The following is a 15,927-nucleotide window of genomic DNA, read 5'->3' as shown; positions in this document are numbered from 1 at the left end:
GAACGGTCGCGCACGGGCGGGAAGACGGCCGCGCATGCGCGGTGGGCGTGCCCTGCGTGCGGACTGCCCGCAAAGCTTCTTCCGGTTGGTGGGGGCTGCCGCGGACGTCACCCAGTCGTGAGAAAAAGCAGCCTGCTTGTCCTCGGAGAACCCTGCAATTACATAGAGCATTTGGTACCAGCCAAATGGTGATAGGCTCCAGATGAGTCTGGTCCATGTATTACCTAGCTAGTGCCAATTCCTGGTTATAAATAATTGTCTATCCTGGAATGCAGAGCCATGTTCCCCAAGGAAAATATTCATAAGCACTTACATCATGAAAGAAAAACCTGAATACAAGATTCATTAAAGACTAAAAGTGAGTTTAGCCTGAATCTTTCAAATTTTGGCTAGTCCCTAGACTTCTGTTTACTTAAGCTAATTTTATAACGTCATCCTGGGAGTCTGGAGTTGACCTTCAAATTTAGATCAACATGGTAGAAGCAAATGAGATTAATACCAAGAAAGCAGGGGTTCTCAACCCAGTCCTTGGGACACACCCAGCGTCAGTTTTTCAGGATGCCCACCTTGAATATGCATGAGATAAGTTTGCAAACATTACCTCCATTGTATGTAAATCTATCTCATACATATTCATTGTGGGTATCCTGAAAACCTGACTGGCTAAGTGTGTCCTGAGACTGGGATGAGAACCCCTAATCTAAAGTGATTTCTAAGAATCTAAAAATATTGCAACATTGCACTTGGCAAGCCAACCAGCAAACATCCTGCATTTGCTCACAGTATATCCCCAAACAAAGGCATTTAATTGGTTAGTGCACACTATTTGAAAAAGTCTTCACATTCCTCATCTGTGTCTCAGTTACCTTTTTGAAATGTAAAAAAAAATTGAAGAGTCATATCTTCAGCTACATCACATGTTAAGCTTTGACAAAATTGGGGGGGGGGGGGGGGGGGGGGGGGAGGGGGAGGGCACCTGCAAGTTGCACCAATACTATGTGGAAGTCCTAGATTGGATTCCCAAGCTCAACTTCTGGTCCTTGGGTCTGTTAGGCCTGGGAGGAGGAGGAGGACAGAATTTCAACTCCTGAGAAAACTGTAACCAATGGCCATATCTAGGGTTAACCCCACGAAGTTCAATAGGGAGTTGCAGTCTATGGCCTCTGACTCTGCAATCACTGCATTAGATGAGAGGGGGGGTGGGTTATCAACAAGGAAAAACTCATACATAGCTGCCAATGAAGACTCATGGTACTGTAGCCCAGTAAAGGCCAGTTCTTACTGCACTGGTAACCTAAACGAAGAAACACCCAAGTCAAAAATAATTCCACTGGGTAAAAGGTGCAATAAAGGGGAGACAAATCAGTTTACTGGTTCTAATCCAGTTCAGAAAGAGAGAAAATGAGGAAGGTGTTATACTGGTCCTGCTGGATCTGTCACAGACATAAAACTGGCATCAATTCCTAAGTTAAGATACGAGTTCTGGTCAGCTATACACAACACAAATAGCAGGTTGACCCAAAAAAGAAAGGTATTGTGCACTCTTTCAATCATATTCAATCAACAAAAGACTCTGAGAGAAAATGAAGCTCACAGAAGTGCAAAACCAAATTATCTCTCCCTTTATGAGAAACTGGGTTTCTGAAGGTTTGCAGAGTTCATTTGTTAAGAAACAAATGCTTCCAGTTCTGTTCTAAAGGAGAAATTAGATCTTACCTGCTAATTTGCTTTCCTTTAGTCCCTCCGGACCAGACCAGGGTTGGACTGTTGGGTTGTGCCCGCCTACCAGCAGGTGGAGACTGAGAAAAACTCTGACTCTAGAGAGCCAATAGGAGCCCTGGCCATGTGACCTTAGCCTCAGGATTTGAATAACAAAGCAGGAAAGAAAGAAAGAACATCTGTGACGTATGGAATCCTAGCAGCCACAAATTCCTCGGCAAAACCGAATACTAGAGCTCACCAGCAACTCTCACCAGAGAAGTGGCATGGCCCATTCATATTAGAGCTCACCAGCAAGTCTCACCAGAGAAGTGGCATGGCCCATTCATATTAGAGCTCACCAGCAACTCTCACCAGAAAAGTGATATGACTCACTTAAGGTTTCATATATATTCCATCAACTGAGCTCACCAGCAACTCTCAACAGAAGTGGTATAACATATTTAAGGCTTTATATATATTCCAGCAACTGAGCTCACCAGCAACTCTCAACAAAGAAGTGGTATTAAGGTTTTATATATATATATATATATATATATATATATATATATTCCAGCAACTGAGCTCACCAGCAACTCTCAGCAGAGAAGTGGTATGTCATATTTAAGGCTTTATATATATTCCAGCAACTGAACTCACCAGCAACTCTCACCAGAGAAGTGGTATGACCCATTAAGGTTTTATATATATACCAGCAACTGAGCTCACCAGAGAAGTGGTATGACCCATTAAGGTTTTATATATATACCAGCAACTGAGCTCACCAGAGAAGTGGTATGACATATTTAAGGTTTTATATATATTCCAGCAACCGAGCTCACCAGCAACCACCAGAGAAGTGGTATGTACCACGCAAAGTCTTTTTTTTTTTTTTTTAATATATATACGGTATCATCTGGGTTTTTTTTTTTAAACATTCCACGTGTGGTAAAGGAACGAATACACTTCCAAACTTAATAAAAGAATCTAAAGAGTTGATAGAATATGGGAGGGGCCTGGTCCGGTCCGGAGGGACTAAAGGAAAGCAAATTAGCAGGTAAGATCTAATTTCTCCTTCCTTAGCGTCCCTCCGGACCGGACCAGGATTGGACTGTTGGGAAGTACCAAAGCAGTAATCTTACGGGAGGGACAGACATTGAGAATGCGGTAGAGTCCCTGAAGACACCCAAACTAGGATGAATACGAAGGCAAAAGCTTGACGATCCAAGAACCGCCAATAAACTAAATAGAATGACTACAAAGCAAAAAAGCTGAAAAGTCCAAGCGACGCTGAACATTGTCCCCTACCAAGTGGCCGCTATATATTGTCCCCTACTGCACTATCAGTGCAGCGCAAAGGACAGAGAGACTCGAGAAAAAACGACTGAAAGAAGGATGGCAAAGGTAGAAGCAGAGCCGCCTGGCAACAAAAAACTGCAATGAATCTACCTCAGCTGAGAAAGTGGAAACCGAAATCCTGAAGTACAATACTCCAGATATCGTAGACTATTGCTGACCTAGCAACAGATTGGAAGTATGTAAAGCCTGTCAGTGAGAAAGTACCTAATCACTAGAAGCTAAATAGGTAAAAACAAGAATGCAGTTAAATACTATGCAGAAGAAGAAGGTACCTAAATCCCTGCTGCAAACTAGACTGAAGGTCCAAATAAACTGACAGCCGTTGCAGTTACCCAACATGAAGAAAACATATCTCAGAGCGCAATTCAAATGAGAGAGAAAGAATCATCTGTAGCTATTGCCTCTGCAAGCAGATCACCTGAGACTCTTGTCGTAGACCCCAATTAGTGAAAAACGGGAATAAATCAACAGTACACACTTATTAGTACCTTTCATCTGTTAGATATATATAGAAGTCCATAAAACACTACACAGTTCCAGGAATAACATGTATAGAATGTTTGTACGTTTAGGAATCTAGCCAGGTGCTCATGGTCCGGATTGGCCGTGGACAGAAAGGTGGGCTCGATAGGACCTTTGAGCTTGTACTTATGTAGTAGAACTATAAATATATATATATATTTTCACAGATGCAGCCATCAAAAAACTGGTCACTGTGTATATGCTCCCGGCATACCTGCAGGAAGAATGCTCAATCTCAACCACCAGACCCAAGTGCTGCACTAGTGAGAATACAGAGTCCAACTGAGCGGAGGGAATTCCATCCGAGATAAATATCTGGATACGAGAGGGCATCTATCTCTGCCGCTGACAAGTCTTTTTAGCAAGAGAGTAAGCGAGGCACATGGAAGGTCAGAGCGAAAAGAAATAGTTACGGTACTATCCACTGAGAACTCTTTTTTTTTTTTTTTTCAATGGTCACGAAATTGACGGAGTGAAAAGCTGTCAAAAAAGACTACCAAGACTCCAAAGCGAATGAAGAAAAAAAATTCCTTCTTGGGAGCTAGAAAGTAGAATTTTACTCTGCAAAATAGAGCAAGGTAATGGCCGAAGGCCCAAGAACATCCAGAGAAAACCGAAAGTGGGACGCTTGTAGAGAAGACAAAAACAGTCTGCGCCAACTTGACTAAACAAAGAAAGAAAAAATAGAGACATGCTACGAAATCTAATGAGATCACATGAGAGATCAAAAGAGAGATCAAATGACCTAGGGTGTGCCCGAAATGCACCACCCGTTGCTTGACCTGACAACTCTGCCAATAAGACTGTCTGTAATGAACCAGACATCTAGGAAAGGATGAAACGACGAGACGTAGTTTCATGAGCCCCGCTGCTACTACGACCATAACTTAAGAAAAAAGTGCGCGGAGCCGACACGAGACTGAAGAGCAGGGCAAGAAAACTGGTAATGAGGACCTTTTCATCATCCTCGTATCATGGACATTACTCCTCCTATACTGAGATGTACTAAGATGTACCGACCCACACCCATAAAAAATGAATGTGGTACTTGCAACCTGGATTGACCACAACTGAGAACAGGATGCTGGGCTTAATGGACTCTTAGACTTTCCCCGTATGACAATACTCATATACTAATAGCAAAAATGCACAGGAAGTGAAAGAATCCCCTTCCAATTGAAAGGAAGGTCTGGAGTAAGGACGTATAGAATGAAAATGAAAGGATCACCATATGTTGAGCATGAACTGAGACACACTGGCCTTTAATTTTACCGGATCTCCCCAAACCTCGTATCATGCCATGCCTCCTTCCTCACTGAGATGTACAGAGATGAACAGATGCACACTCACGAGATATGAATGTGGTATTTGCAATCTGGATTGACCCCATCTGAAAACAGGATGGGGACTCTTGGCCTTTCCCATTATGGCAACATTTATGCCCTTATGGCAAAAAATGCACAGAAAATGAGTGAATCTCCTTCCAAGAGAAAAAAAACTCTGGAGAGAGGAAGAATAAAATGAAAATGAAAAGGAATAGACTTGGAAAATACCTATTATGGAAAAGGTGGTGAATTTGTGCCACAGGAGACAAGACTGTACCTGACGTCAAGAAAGCTTGAAACAAGACCCTAAAATCTGTAAGGAAGAGAAAGGGATAGCAGATGTTATGGATGGTCATACTGGACAAAACCAGAATGTTTACCATGTGCCCAGGCTGAATAGATAGAGGAAACAAAAATACAAGTAGATGGCGTGAGGACCTCCCACTATCCTTAAGTGGGAGAAAATGCAAATTGACCGGATAACTTTACTCCCTAAGTGGACATATATCTTGTAAGTCCTAGAAGAAACCTAAGATAACACATGAGAAACTCCAGGACAGTTGGAAAGTAGAGAAGACGTGAATAAAACATGCCTTCTAAAGCAGCTGAGAAAACTGGGTGCTCGGTAGACAGGACTGAGTGTCCTAGAATATGAGAACCAGCTGAACCATGTAGCTTATGCAGCTGTCATCTGCTATGCCAAAGAGAACGCATAGCCATGAAAGAAAATTGCTGAAAGGAAGGTAAAATTATGTATCATACCTGATAATTTTCTTTCCATTAATCATAGCTGATCAATCCATAGACTGGTGGGTTGTGTCCATCTACCAGCAGGTGGAGATAGAGAGCAAACTTTTGCCTCCCTATATGTGGTCATGTGCTGCCGGAAACTCCTCAGTATGTTGATATCAAAGCTCCATCCGCAGGACTCAGCACTTAGAGAATTACACCCACAAAGGGACACTCTGCCCAGCTCACCACCGCCGAAACGGGGGAGGGGAATTAACCCAGCTCATCCCCACACAAGTGGGGGAGGGGAATCCGTCCAGCTCATCCCCGCGGAGCGGGGGAGGGACACCACACCCGCCGATGCGGGGGGATCTGGCTTATCCTGCAACCGCAACCGCGGGAGGAGCTGACTGACCCTAACACCGCCGAAGCGGGAGGGGTACAAAGCTGCCCTACAGCCGCACGAAGCGGGAGGGAGTGCCGGCAGAATTTAAATCTCAATCCAGCCCCGTAAAACGGAGGGGAGAGGAATGCAGCAGCTCACTGTAACACAAACTCGTCTCAACTCTTGAAGAATCCAAGTGAAAAAACTTGAACACGAAGTCTTTCTGAAGTAACTGAAGACTAAACTTGAACCTGAAATGCAACCAGAATAAAAACAGTACAGATATCTGGGAGGGGCTATGGATTGATCAGCTATGATTAATGGAAAGAAAATTATCAGGTATGATACATAATTTTACCTTCCATATCATCAAGCTGATCAATCCATAGACTGGTGGGATGTACCGAAGCAGTACTCACCCAGGGCGGGACATTGAAATCCCTGACCTCAACACTGAAGCTCCAAACCGGGCCTCCGCCCGTGCAGCCACAGTCAAGCGGTAATGCTTGGAGAATGTATGAGCCGAAGCCCAAGTTGCCACCTTGCATATCTCTTCTAAGGAGACGGACCCAGCCTCTGCCATCGAGGCCGCCTGAGCTCTAGTGGAGTGAGCCTTCAGCTGGATAGGCGGCACCTTCCCCGCGGCCACATAAGCCGCTGCAATGGCTTCCTTGACCCATCTTGCCACTGTAGGCTTAGCAGCCTGCAGACCCTTACGAGGACCTGCAAACAGGACAAACAGATGATCCGATTTCCGGAACTCATTGGTCACTTCCAAGTATCTGATGATGACTCGTCTCACATCCAGATATTTAAGAGCAGAGTACTCCTCTGGGTAGTCCTCCCTACGAAAGGAAGGGAGACAGAGCTGCTGATTCACATGGAAGCGAGAAACAATCTTGGGCAGGAAGGAAGGCACTGTGCGAATAGTCACTCCTGCCTCAGTGAACTGCAGAAAGGGCTCTCGACATGAGAGCGCCTGGAGCTCGGAAACTCTTCTGGCTGAAGTGATAGCCACCAAAAAGACTGCTTTCAACATCAGGTCTTTCAGAGATGCCCTCGACAAGGGTTCAAAAGGCGGCTTCTGCAATGCTCTTAGCACCAGGTTGAGATTCCACGCAGGCACCACTGAGTGCAGAGGAGGGCGCAGGTGATTAACTCCCTTGAGAAAGCGCACCACATCTGGCTGCGAAGCCAGGGAAGCACCCTTCAGGTGGCCCCTGAAGCAAGCCAGAGCCGCTACCTGGACTTTAAGGGAACTGAGCGACAGGCCTTTCTCCAGACCTTCTTGCAGGAACGCCAACACTGAAGAAATTGGAGCAGTGAAGGGAGAAAGTGAGCCTGCTTCACACCACGCTGCAAATATACGCCAAACCCTGGCGTAAGCAGTAGAAGTAGAGCGCTTCCTCGCTCTCAGCATAGTGGCGATGACCTTGTCTGAGAAGCCCTTCTTTCTCAGACGCTGCCGCTCAATAGCCAGGCCGTAAGACCAAAGGGGGAGGGATCCTCCATCACCACGGGACCCTGATGTAACAGGCCCTGCTCCACTGGCAGCCGCAGAGGATCGTCGACTGAGAGCCTGATCAAGTCCGCATACCAGGGACGTCTGGGCCAATCCGGACCCACCAGGATTACCCTGCCGGGATGCTTTGCCACCCGGTCTAGCACTCTGCCCAACATGGGCCAGGGCGGGAACACATAGAGAAGCTCTTGAGTCGGCCACTGTTGGAGAAGAGCATCTACTCCCAGGGATCGAGGGTCCCGTCCTCTGCTGAAAAAGCGCGGCACTTGGCAATTGGCCGATGACGCCATCAGATCTAGGCTCGGCTGGCCCCAGCGCTTCGTGATGTCCAAGAACGCCTGAGCAGATAGCTGCCACTCTCCGGGCTCCAAGGTATGGCGACTGAGAAAGTCCGCCTTGACATTCATGACTCCGGCAATGTGGGCCGCTGACAGCTGCTCCAGGTTCGCTTCTGCCCACTGGCATAGATTCATAGCCTCCTTGGCTAGAGGGGCGCTCTTGGTACCTCCCTGGCGGTTAACATAGGCCACAGCCATGGCATTGTCCGACAGGACCCGTACCGGCTTCAACACCAGTACCGGGATGAACTCCAAAAGCGCCAACCGAATGGCTCTGAGTTCCAGGAGGTTGATAGACCACTTTGCCTCTGCAGGAGACCAGAGCCCCTGCGCTGTCCTTCCCAAGCAGTGGGCTCCCCAGCCCGACAAAGAGGCGTCCATCGTGACGACAATCCACTCCGGGGTCACCAGAGGCATTCCCGCAGACAACTTGTCTGTCTGCATCCACCAGCTCAGCGCCTTGCGCACTGCTGGGTCCAAGGGAAGGTGCACAGCATAATCCTCCGACATCGGAGTCCAGCGCTGCAGCAGAGATTGTTGTAGTGGTCTCATATGAGCCCTGGCCCAGGGCACTACTTCCATCGTGGCCGTCATAGAGCCCAACAGCTGCACATAGTCCCAAGCCCGAAGAGGAGAGGCTACTAGGAACTGGTCCACCTGAGCCTGAAGCTTGACAATCCGATTGTCTGGCAGGAACACTCTGCCCACTTGGGTGTCGAATCAAACTCCCAGATACTCCAGGGACTGAGTCGGGCGCAGCTGGCTTTTCTCCCAGTTGATGATCCATCCCAGGGAGCTCAAAAGAGCAACTACCCGGTCCACAGCTTTGCCGCACTCTGCATAAGAGGGGGCTCGGATCAAACAGTCGTCCAGATAAGGATGGACGTACTCCTTCCTTTCGCAGGAAGGCCGCGATGACCACCATTACTTTGGAAAAGGTCCGCGGAGCAGTAGCCAACCCGAACGGGAGGGCTCTGAACTGGAAGTGTCGGCCCAGGACTGCAAAACGCAGAAAGCGTTGATGAGGAGGCCAGATGGGAATATGCAAGTACGCTTCCTTGATGTCCAAGGATGCCAGGTACTCCCCTGCCTTCACTGCCGCTATAACAGAGCGGAGAGTCTCCATGCGAAAGTGCCGCACTTTCAAGGCCCGATTGACCCCTTTGAGGTCGAGGATAGGCCGTACAGAACCTCCTTTCTTTGGTACCACAAAGTAAATGGAGTAACGCCCCTTGCCAAGCTGACTTTCTGGCACCGGAACGACCGCACCCAGGCGGATCAGATTGTCCAAAGTCTGCTGCACTGCCACAGCTTTGACCGGAGACTTGCAGGGAGAGAGTACAAACCCGTCTCTTAAGGTCGGCAGAACTCTAGCTTGTAGCCGTCTCTGATGACTTCCAGCACCCAAGCGTCTGAAGTTATTGTGGTCCACTCGCCCAGAAACGAGGACAGCCGTCCTCCAATCTGCACTGGGGCGTGGACCAAGGCCCCGTCATTGGGTACGAGACCCTGGGGGAGGACCGGAGGGAGCACCTCCGGGACGGCGGTCTCTGCGAAAGGAATGCTGCTTGGGGGAGAAATTCCTCTTAAAGGAAGAGGGGGCAGAGGAACCCGACCTGCCCGGGCGGTACCGACGGGCTTCCTGAAACCGTCCTCTGGAGGTACCGGGACGAGGACTAGCCCGAGCCCTGACCTCTGGTAACTTCTTGCCCTTAGACGTGCCGAGATCGGTCACGATTTTGTCCAGCTCGACCCCAAAGAGCAGCTTGCCTTTAAAAGGCAATCTAGCCAGGCGGGATTTAGAGGCGTGGTCAGCAGACCAATGTTTCAGCCAAAGCCACCGCCGCGCAGAGATTGTCTGAGCCATGCCTTTAGCTGAGGCCCTCAAGACATCATACAGCAAGTCTGCCAAATAGGCTAAGCCCGATTCCAGGGCCGGCCAATCAGCCCTCAAGGAATGATCCGAGGGGGAAGCCCGCTGCACCATAGTCAGGCACGCCCTGGCCACATAGGAGCCGCAAACTGAGGCCTGCAAACTTAAAGCAGCCGCCTCAAAGGACGACCTTAAGGCCGCCTCCAATCTTCTGTCTTGGGCGTCCTTTAGGGCCGTGCCACCTTCCACCGGCAACGCCGTTTTCTTAGTCACCGCAGTGATTAAAGAATCCACGGTAGGCCACAGATAGGCCTCACGTTCACTTTCAGTCAAAGGATAGAGGCGGGACATAGCCCTAGCCACTTTAAGGCTCGCTTCAGGGACATCCCATTGAGCCGAAATTAAGGTGTGCATGGCATCATGCACGTGGAAGGTTCTAGGCGGGCGCTTCGTCCCCAGCATAATGGCAGAGCCAACAGGGGCTGAGGGAGAGACGTCCTCCGGAGAGGAAATCTTCAAAGTGTCCATGGCCTGTATCAACAGGTTGGGCAAATCCTCTGAGCTAAAAAGCCGCGCTGCAGAGGGGTCATCCGCTCCATCCGAGCGGGGATCCGTCTCCTCCAAGGAATCCGCAAAGGACCGTTGGGAGAACTCAGATACGCTGCCCTCATCTACATCGGAGGAGACAAAGTCCTCCAAGGCCTGGGAATCAACCCGAGGGCGTTTACCTCTGGGAACCTCAACCTCTTTACCAGACGAGGGAGCAGGGGCAGCGTTTTGCATAAGGAAGGCCTGATGCAGCAGCAAAACAAACTCGGGGGAGAAACCCCCCAGACTGTGCACTTCCGCAGCCTGGGCTACAGCCCTAGACGCACCCTCAACCGGCGCTCGCAAGAGCGGGGGAGAGACATGCTGCGCATCCAAAATGGCGTCTGGTGCGACACTCCACGAAGGAGCCGCGCGGGAAGAACGGCGCTTAACTTTAGCCGCTTTTGTGCCGTCGCCCAAATTAAGGGCGTTCATGGCATTAATGTCTCCAACCTCAAGGGCGGCCCAAGAAGAAGCCGTCCGAGCTGCGTGGCCGGCCAAGATGGCGGAGGCGAGGAGCGGGGGATGGGCGTTTATGGCGGGAAAAACCGCCACGCCGGAGGAAGGACCGGGACATTCATCGGTCACGAAACTGTCACCCAACAAGGGCGAATCAGGCTTTAAGACCCCCGCATCCCCTCTAGAAGCGCTCAAGCGATCCGGGGAGCGACTCTTTGAGCCCTCGCCCTCCGACGCCATATGCCACGAGGAGAAGAATCGGGGAACCCCCTGCCCGCTATAAAAAGGTAAAAATTACCTGCTTTCCGCTCCGAGCTGTAACGACCTGGTGTCCCAGTGAGTAGCTGCAATAAACGTTTAAATAAACGTCGAAATAAACGCCTTTAAGGACGTTCAAAATTTTTTTTTTTTTTTTTTTTTTTAACGGAGCCAGCGGGAGGGGGGAGAAAAGGAGGGACCTGGCACCACCAGGTTTGCACTTGCTCAAAAGAGCCCTCAACCCCAGGCACTCAACAAAACCTAAAAATTAGGCTTGGAGGCCTAGCCAGAGCTGCTGCTGTGTGTGACCACCACCTGCTGAGATAGAGAACATACTGAGGAGTTTCCGGCAGCACATGACCACATATAGGGAGGCAAAAGTTTGCTCTCTATCTCCACCTGCTGGTAGATGGACACAACCCACCAGTCTATGGATTGATCAGCTTGATGATATGGAAGTAAGACCTTATGTCCAGAATTGCAAAGTACGCAACAATTGAGTATCAGACAATGTATTTCATTGCACATGGCATCTGAACCATATAGCCTACGCTCTAGAGAACGTTTGTTAAGATCTTAAAACACTGTATAAGAACATAGCCACGGAGGAAAATTTCCTGAAAGGAATTAAGAGCTTATGTCCAGCATTGTAAAGTACCAAACAATGGCACCTGAACCAGATAGCCTTTGCCATAGAAAATGTTTGTTAAGTTCTTAAAACACTGTATAACATCATAGCCATGAAGGGAAATGCTTGAAAGGAACTGAGATATTATGGCCAGATTTGTAAAGTACTAATCAATTGACTATTAGACAACGTAGTCCTATTCACCAGGAAATGAGAAAACACAGAGTGACGCACACTGGACCCCCATAAAAACTGCACTAGACAATAGCGAAGACCTTTCCTCCAAACATCACACACAAGGGAAAGGAATAGGAAAATGGTTATTTTGGAGCTGAGATACAATTTAATTCGCCCCATTGTCTAAAACAGAATTCCCGACTGAGCCGCACTTTGAATCGGAGTCTTGCCAAGAACAAAGAAATCGCCAACTGAGCTGCACTTTAATTCACAACATTGCTAGCAACCAAAAAGTCCCCGACGGAGAAAAAACAGAGGGAAAAACAAAATGAGCGCCATTTGCATCGTAGCATTTCATTTTTTTTTTTTTTAATAGCTTGAAAAATACATGTAAAAATTAATTGCGGGGAAAATATACTACCAATTGCCCCAACTATCGGAGAAACAATATCTCCTTTCCATTGCACAAACAGCCAAACACAGTAAAAGCAGAAAAACGCTGCCGCGTCAAGGGAAATTGCAGCTGCAGGCAAAACAATGGCGGCCAAGCGCGCCAAAATGAGAAGAATAAAGTTCGGGGGAGAAAACCACTGACCGGAATGACGAAGAAGCAGGAAGTCCGTGCCGCCGAAAAACAGATAACCTCCACTGCCGCACAAAACATGGTTTAGCCTCTGGCCCAACAGGAACCGTCAATACAGCTCCCAAGCTATACAGACCCGTCCAAGAGCGAGCACGCGCTTAACAGTTCGCGCCTCTTTTTTTTTTTTTTTTTACAACTACCGCCGCGCCAACAACGCCGGATAGCAGAGGAAAAATAATGAAGATAACAAAAAACCGCCGATTAAAGTCACAGACGCTGACTTTTCACTTTTTTTTTTTTTAAATAGCTCCGCCAGAAAAGAAAATAAAGACTCTTCAAACAGAATAAGACAGAAGAGCTACCTGCTCGTTATAAGCCTGGGGAATGCAAAAACTACTTCCTTTAAATTCCTTTCATTTGAATTAATTTTTCTTTTACTTGATTTAATTCTTTAAAAACACCTGCCTATTAAAAGTGGCTGGCTCTCCCAAAGACGGTACACCTTTCCAGAGAAAGGGACAGCCCTTCCCTGCTAAGCCAGGGAGATGGGGAGGAAGGGAGGTGGACTCGAGACACCCGAGTTTAACACCCCAGAGGCTGTCAAAAAAAGAAAAGAAACCCTGTCAAGCCTCTAATTACGATTCCAGGCACAGAAGAAGTATTATAAATATATCTGTAATATCTTATAGAGAAAAAGAGAGAGAGAGTGAGACTAATGGGCTCGCTTCCTACCTGCTGAGAGACTGAGAAAATACTGAGGTTAGGTCCAGGGTTGCCAGGTGGAAAATTTTTTTCCCACCCAAACCAGCCTAAATCCAGCCCAAAACCCGCCCAAACTCAAACCCCGCCCCTGACACCCCCACCCCCGCGTCATCACCCCCGCCCCTGCCGTCATCGGCCCCGCCTCCCCCGTCACCGGCCCCGCCTCCCTCGTCATCGGCCCCGCCCAGAACGTCACTAACCCCGCCCAAAACATCACTAACCCCGCCCCCCCGCGGCCAAAATAAACCGCCTGAAAAACGCCCAAAAGAAAAAAAAGAAGCCCAAAAAACCGCAACCCGCCGCGGGCAAAAATTTCCCGCGGCGGGTCGTGGAAAACCGCCCAATTTGGCGGTAAAACCGCCCACCTGGCAACACTGGTTAGGTCACATGGCCAGGGCTCCTATTGGCTCTCTAGAGTCAGAGTTTTTCTCAGTCTCCACCTGCTGGTAGGCGGGCACAACCCAACAGTCCAATCCTGGTCCGGTCCGGAGGGACGCTAAGGAAGTGCCATTTAGTAGCTGTGAGGTGGGTACAAGTGATTCAAAGGCACCAAAAATAAAACCTGTAATGTGATTAGCTATAAAGGACAAACAAGGAAGTTAAGTTTTCATATTAAAAAGATGTATTAAGTTAGCTGGAAATTTCAGTTCTGGAAGGAAATGTGTATCTACAACACAGCCAATATAAGGGCTATGCTGGTAAAATTACTCCTTGAAAATGTACAAATTACCACTCCTTCTAATGCTATGACTAAAAAGTAAAGGCAAGTTTCCAGGAGAGATACTTACAGGAACTAGCAGGTCTTTACTTCAAAGGAACAGTGAAGAAGCACAGATTCCTTTCATAAAGTCAACAAAGGTAGACACTTTACAGGAAAGTGTTTTCAAAATCCCTCATGGAAAGCTGCTGCAAGGGTATTTTCCCATGTACAATACAATGTTCTGAGGCTCTGATCATGTAGGACACCATAAAGCAATAGGGGACATGTTTATTTTCTTGATGAACTGAGCTCCAAGAAAATGTTTTTACTTTAACCCTGCTTTCTGAAAGCCAGAGGTTTCTTATCAATTTCCCACCTGCAAGATGGAGAAAAAGAAAGCTTCTGAGCGGCTGACTTGGCGATAGGAGCTGGGGATGCTTGCCGTCTTCTTGCCGCTGGGGGAGAGTATTCTCTGGAGTGGGAGGAATTACTGCCAGAACGATCTGCAGGACTAGGAGATCGCTTCTGCCTGTGCAAACTTTCAGAAGGATCTCTGTTCATGAAACAAATCATAAACAGGCATCATATGCTTTACTGGCAAACAAGATAATGCACTCAGATGAATAATCGGTCATGCAAATTCCATTCAATGAATATGTACAAATGCATTAATACATCTAAAAGGATTACTTTGGGTGGAATTTTGAATGAATACATAAAACATCGATGTTACACTTTATGTCGTATTGATGAAGCAAGAAAAAGTAATTTGTGCAGAGAGCATACAGATTATTTAAACAAGATGTAAAGTTAACACAGAATGAATAATGGGGTGCCTTGGAACAGTTTATTTTATTTGGATTTATTTACTGCCTATTTGAATAAATTCACCCACGGTGGTGTACAGCAAGAATAAGGCAAAGGTAAGCAATGGGAATTATAGCAGTAAATATATTCAAATACAATACACATCATGACATAGCACGTTACTTACAATGTCAACAGAATACACATCTTAGTAAACAATACAGGATGTAAGCAGAAGTGGAACACAAACATATAAGAAAGTGCAACACGAGTTAGATAGAAATAAAGGTGGCTAATTTAAGGAAATCTTGCACATAAAGTCATAAAAGGTGCAGGAAAATGATTTCACATAGAGTAGGAGTGGCTAAGCAAGACCTACTACAGTATCTGCAGCTAGTGCTAGCCCTTGTGTGTGAGACTAGCTAGTTACTTGCTTCTTCCATTAAAGGCTTGGAAAAAGAGCCATGTTTTAACCTGCTTCCTGAAGTACAGATAGTCTTGCATTAAGCAATTCTAAAAGGGAGGTGTTTATTGCAATCAGAGCTGGAATAATACTGCATTAAGCCTTAGGCAAACATATGTTTGTGGGCCCCTTCCTGAAGGTCCCATCCCCAAGTTCTTTATTCATACCCTCTGCCTCTCCCCTCCTCCACATTTCAACTCTCCAGAGGCAGCAGAAAAAAGTACAAGCCTACTTGTTGGTATGGAGGCAGTAATAGTTTGTGAGTGAGAATAAGGACTAGGCAAACATATGCTTTGAATGGAGTAGCTTAATGTTTAGAGTTAGAGAAGTGCCAAGTTACTCAGTTTCAGGAAGATATTTTAGGCTAGTTCTGGATTTCTAACCCCTCTATTATGGTCTATTATGGAACCTTAAGTGCTAATTTCAATGGGTAGAATCACAGAATACAAATAGGCTTAGTACACTCTCCCTCCTGGAACTAGGTAACTTGGCAGTTCTGCAATAAGGGGTAGAACCAGGGTAGTTGAATGAGTCATTTTCACCTTCCTATGCCTTTGGTACAAACCAGAGATACCAAAGGTGGACTGCTTCAAAGAGTGAAATTTACAAGCAATGTGTCTGAAGTATAAATCTACAAAGTTTTACATGGGGAAAAAGCTTCACAAATGGAAGCAGCAAAATATATTTTAATTTGTTGGTGCTTCTGAAAGGATATAGGCAGGAGACAGTGCTAGAACAATTTAGAAAAAAA

At 47.1% G+C, this 15,927-nt stretch overlaps 1 protein-coding gene across 2 annotated transcripts in view; it reads right to left on the bottom strand.

The window, feature by feature from the left end:
* The window catches only part of ZC3H13 (zinc finger CCCH-type containing 13), a 215,599-nt gene that overhangs the window by 125,547 nt on the left and 74,125 nt on the right, over positions 1-15,927 (bottom strand). For both annotated transcript variants that reach the window (XM_030200507.1, XM_030200508.1), the window contains exon 9: positions 14,283-14,459. In XM_030200507.1, coding sequence (XP_030056367.1) covers positions 14,283-14,459 — 177 coding nt within the window. The remainder of the gene's footprint in view (positions 1-14,282; positions 14,460-15,927) is intronic.

The sequence above is a fragment of the Microcaecilia unicolor genome, chromosome 4 (assembly GCF_901765095.1).
Source record: "Microcaecilia unicolor chromosome 4, aMicUni1.1, whole genome shotgun sequence".
In the NCBI taxonomy this organism is placed as follows: domain Eukaryota; kingdom Metazoa; phylum Chordata; class Amphibia; order Gymnophiona; family Siphonopidae; genus Microcaecilia; species Microcaecilia unicolor.
This window is presented reverse-complemented; position numbering and strand designations above follow the sequence as displayed.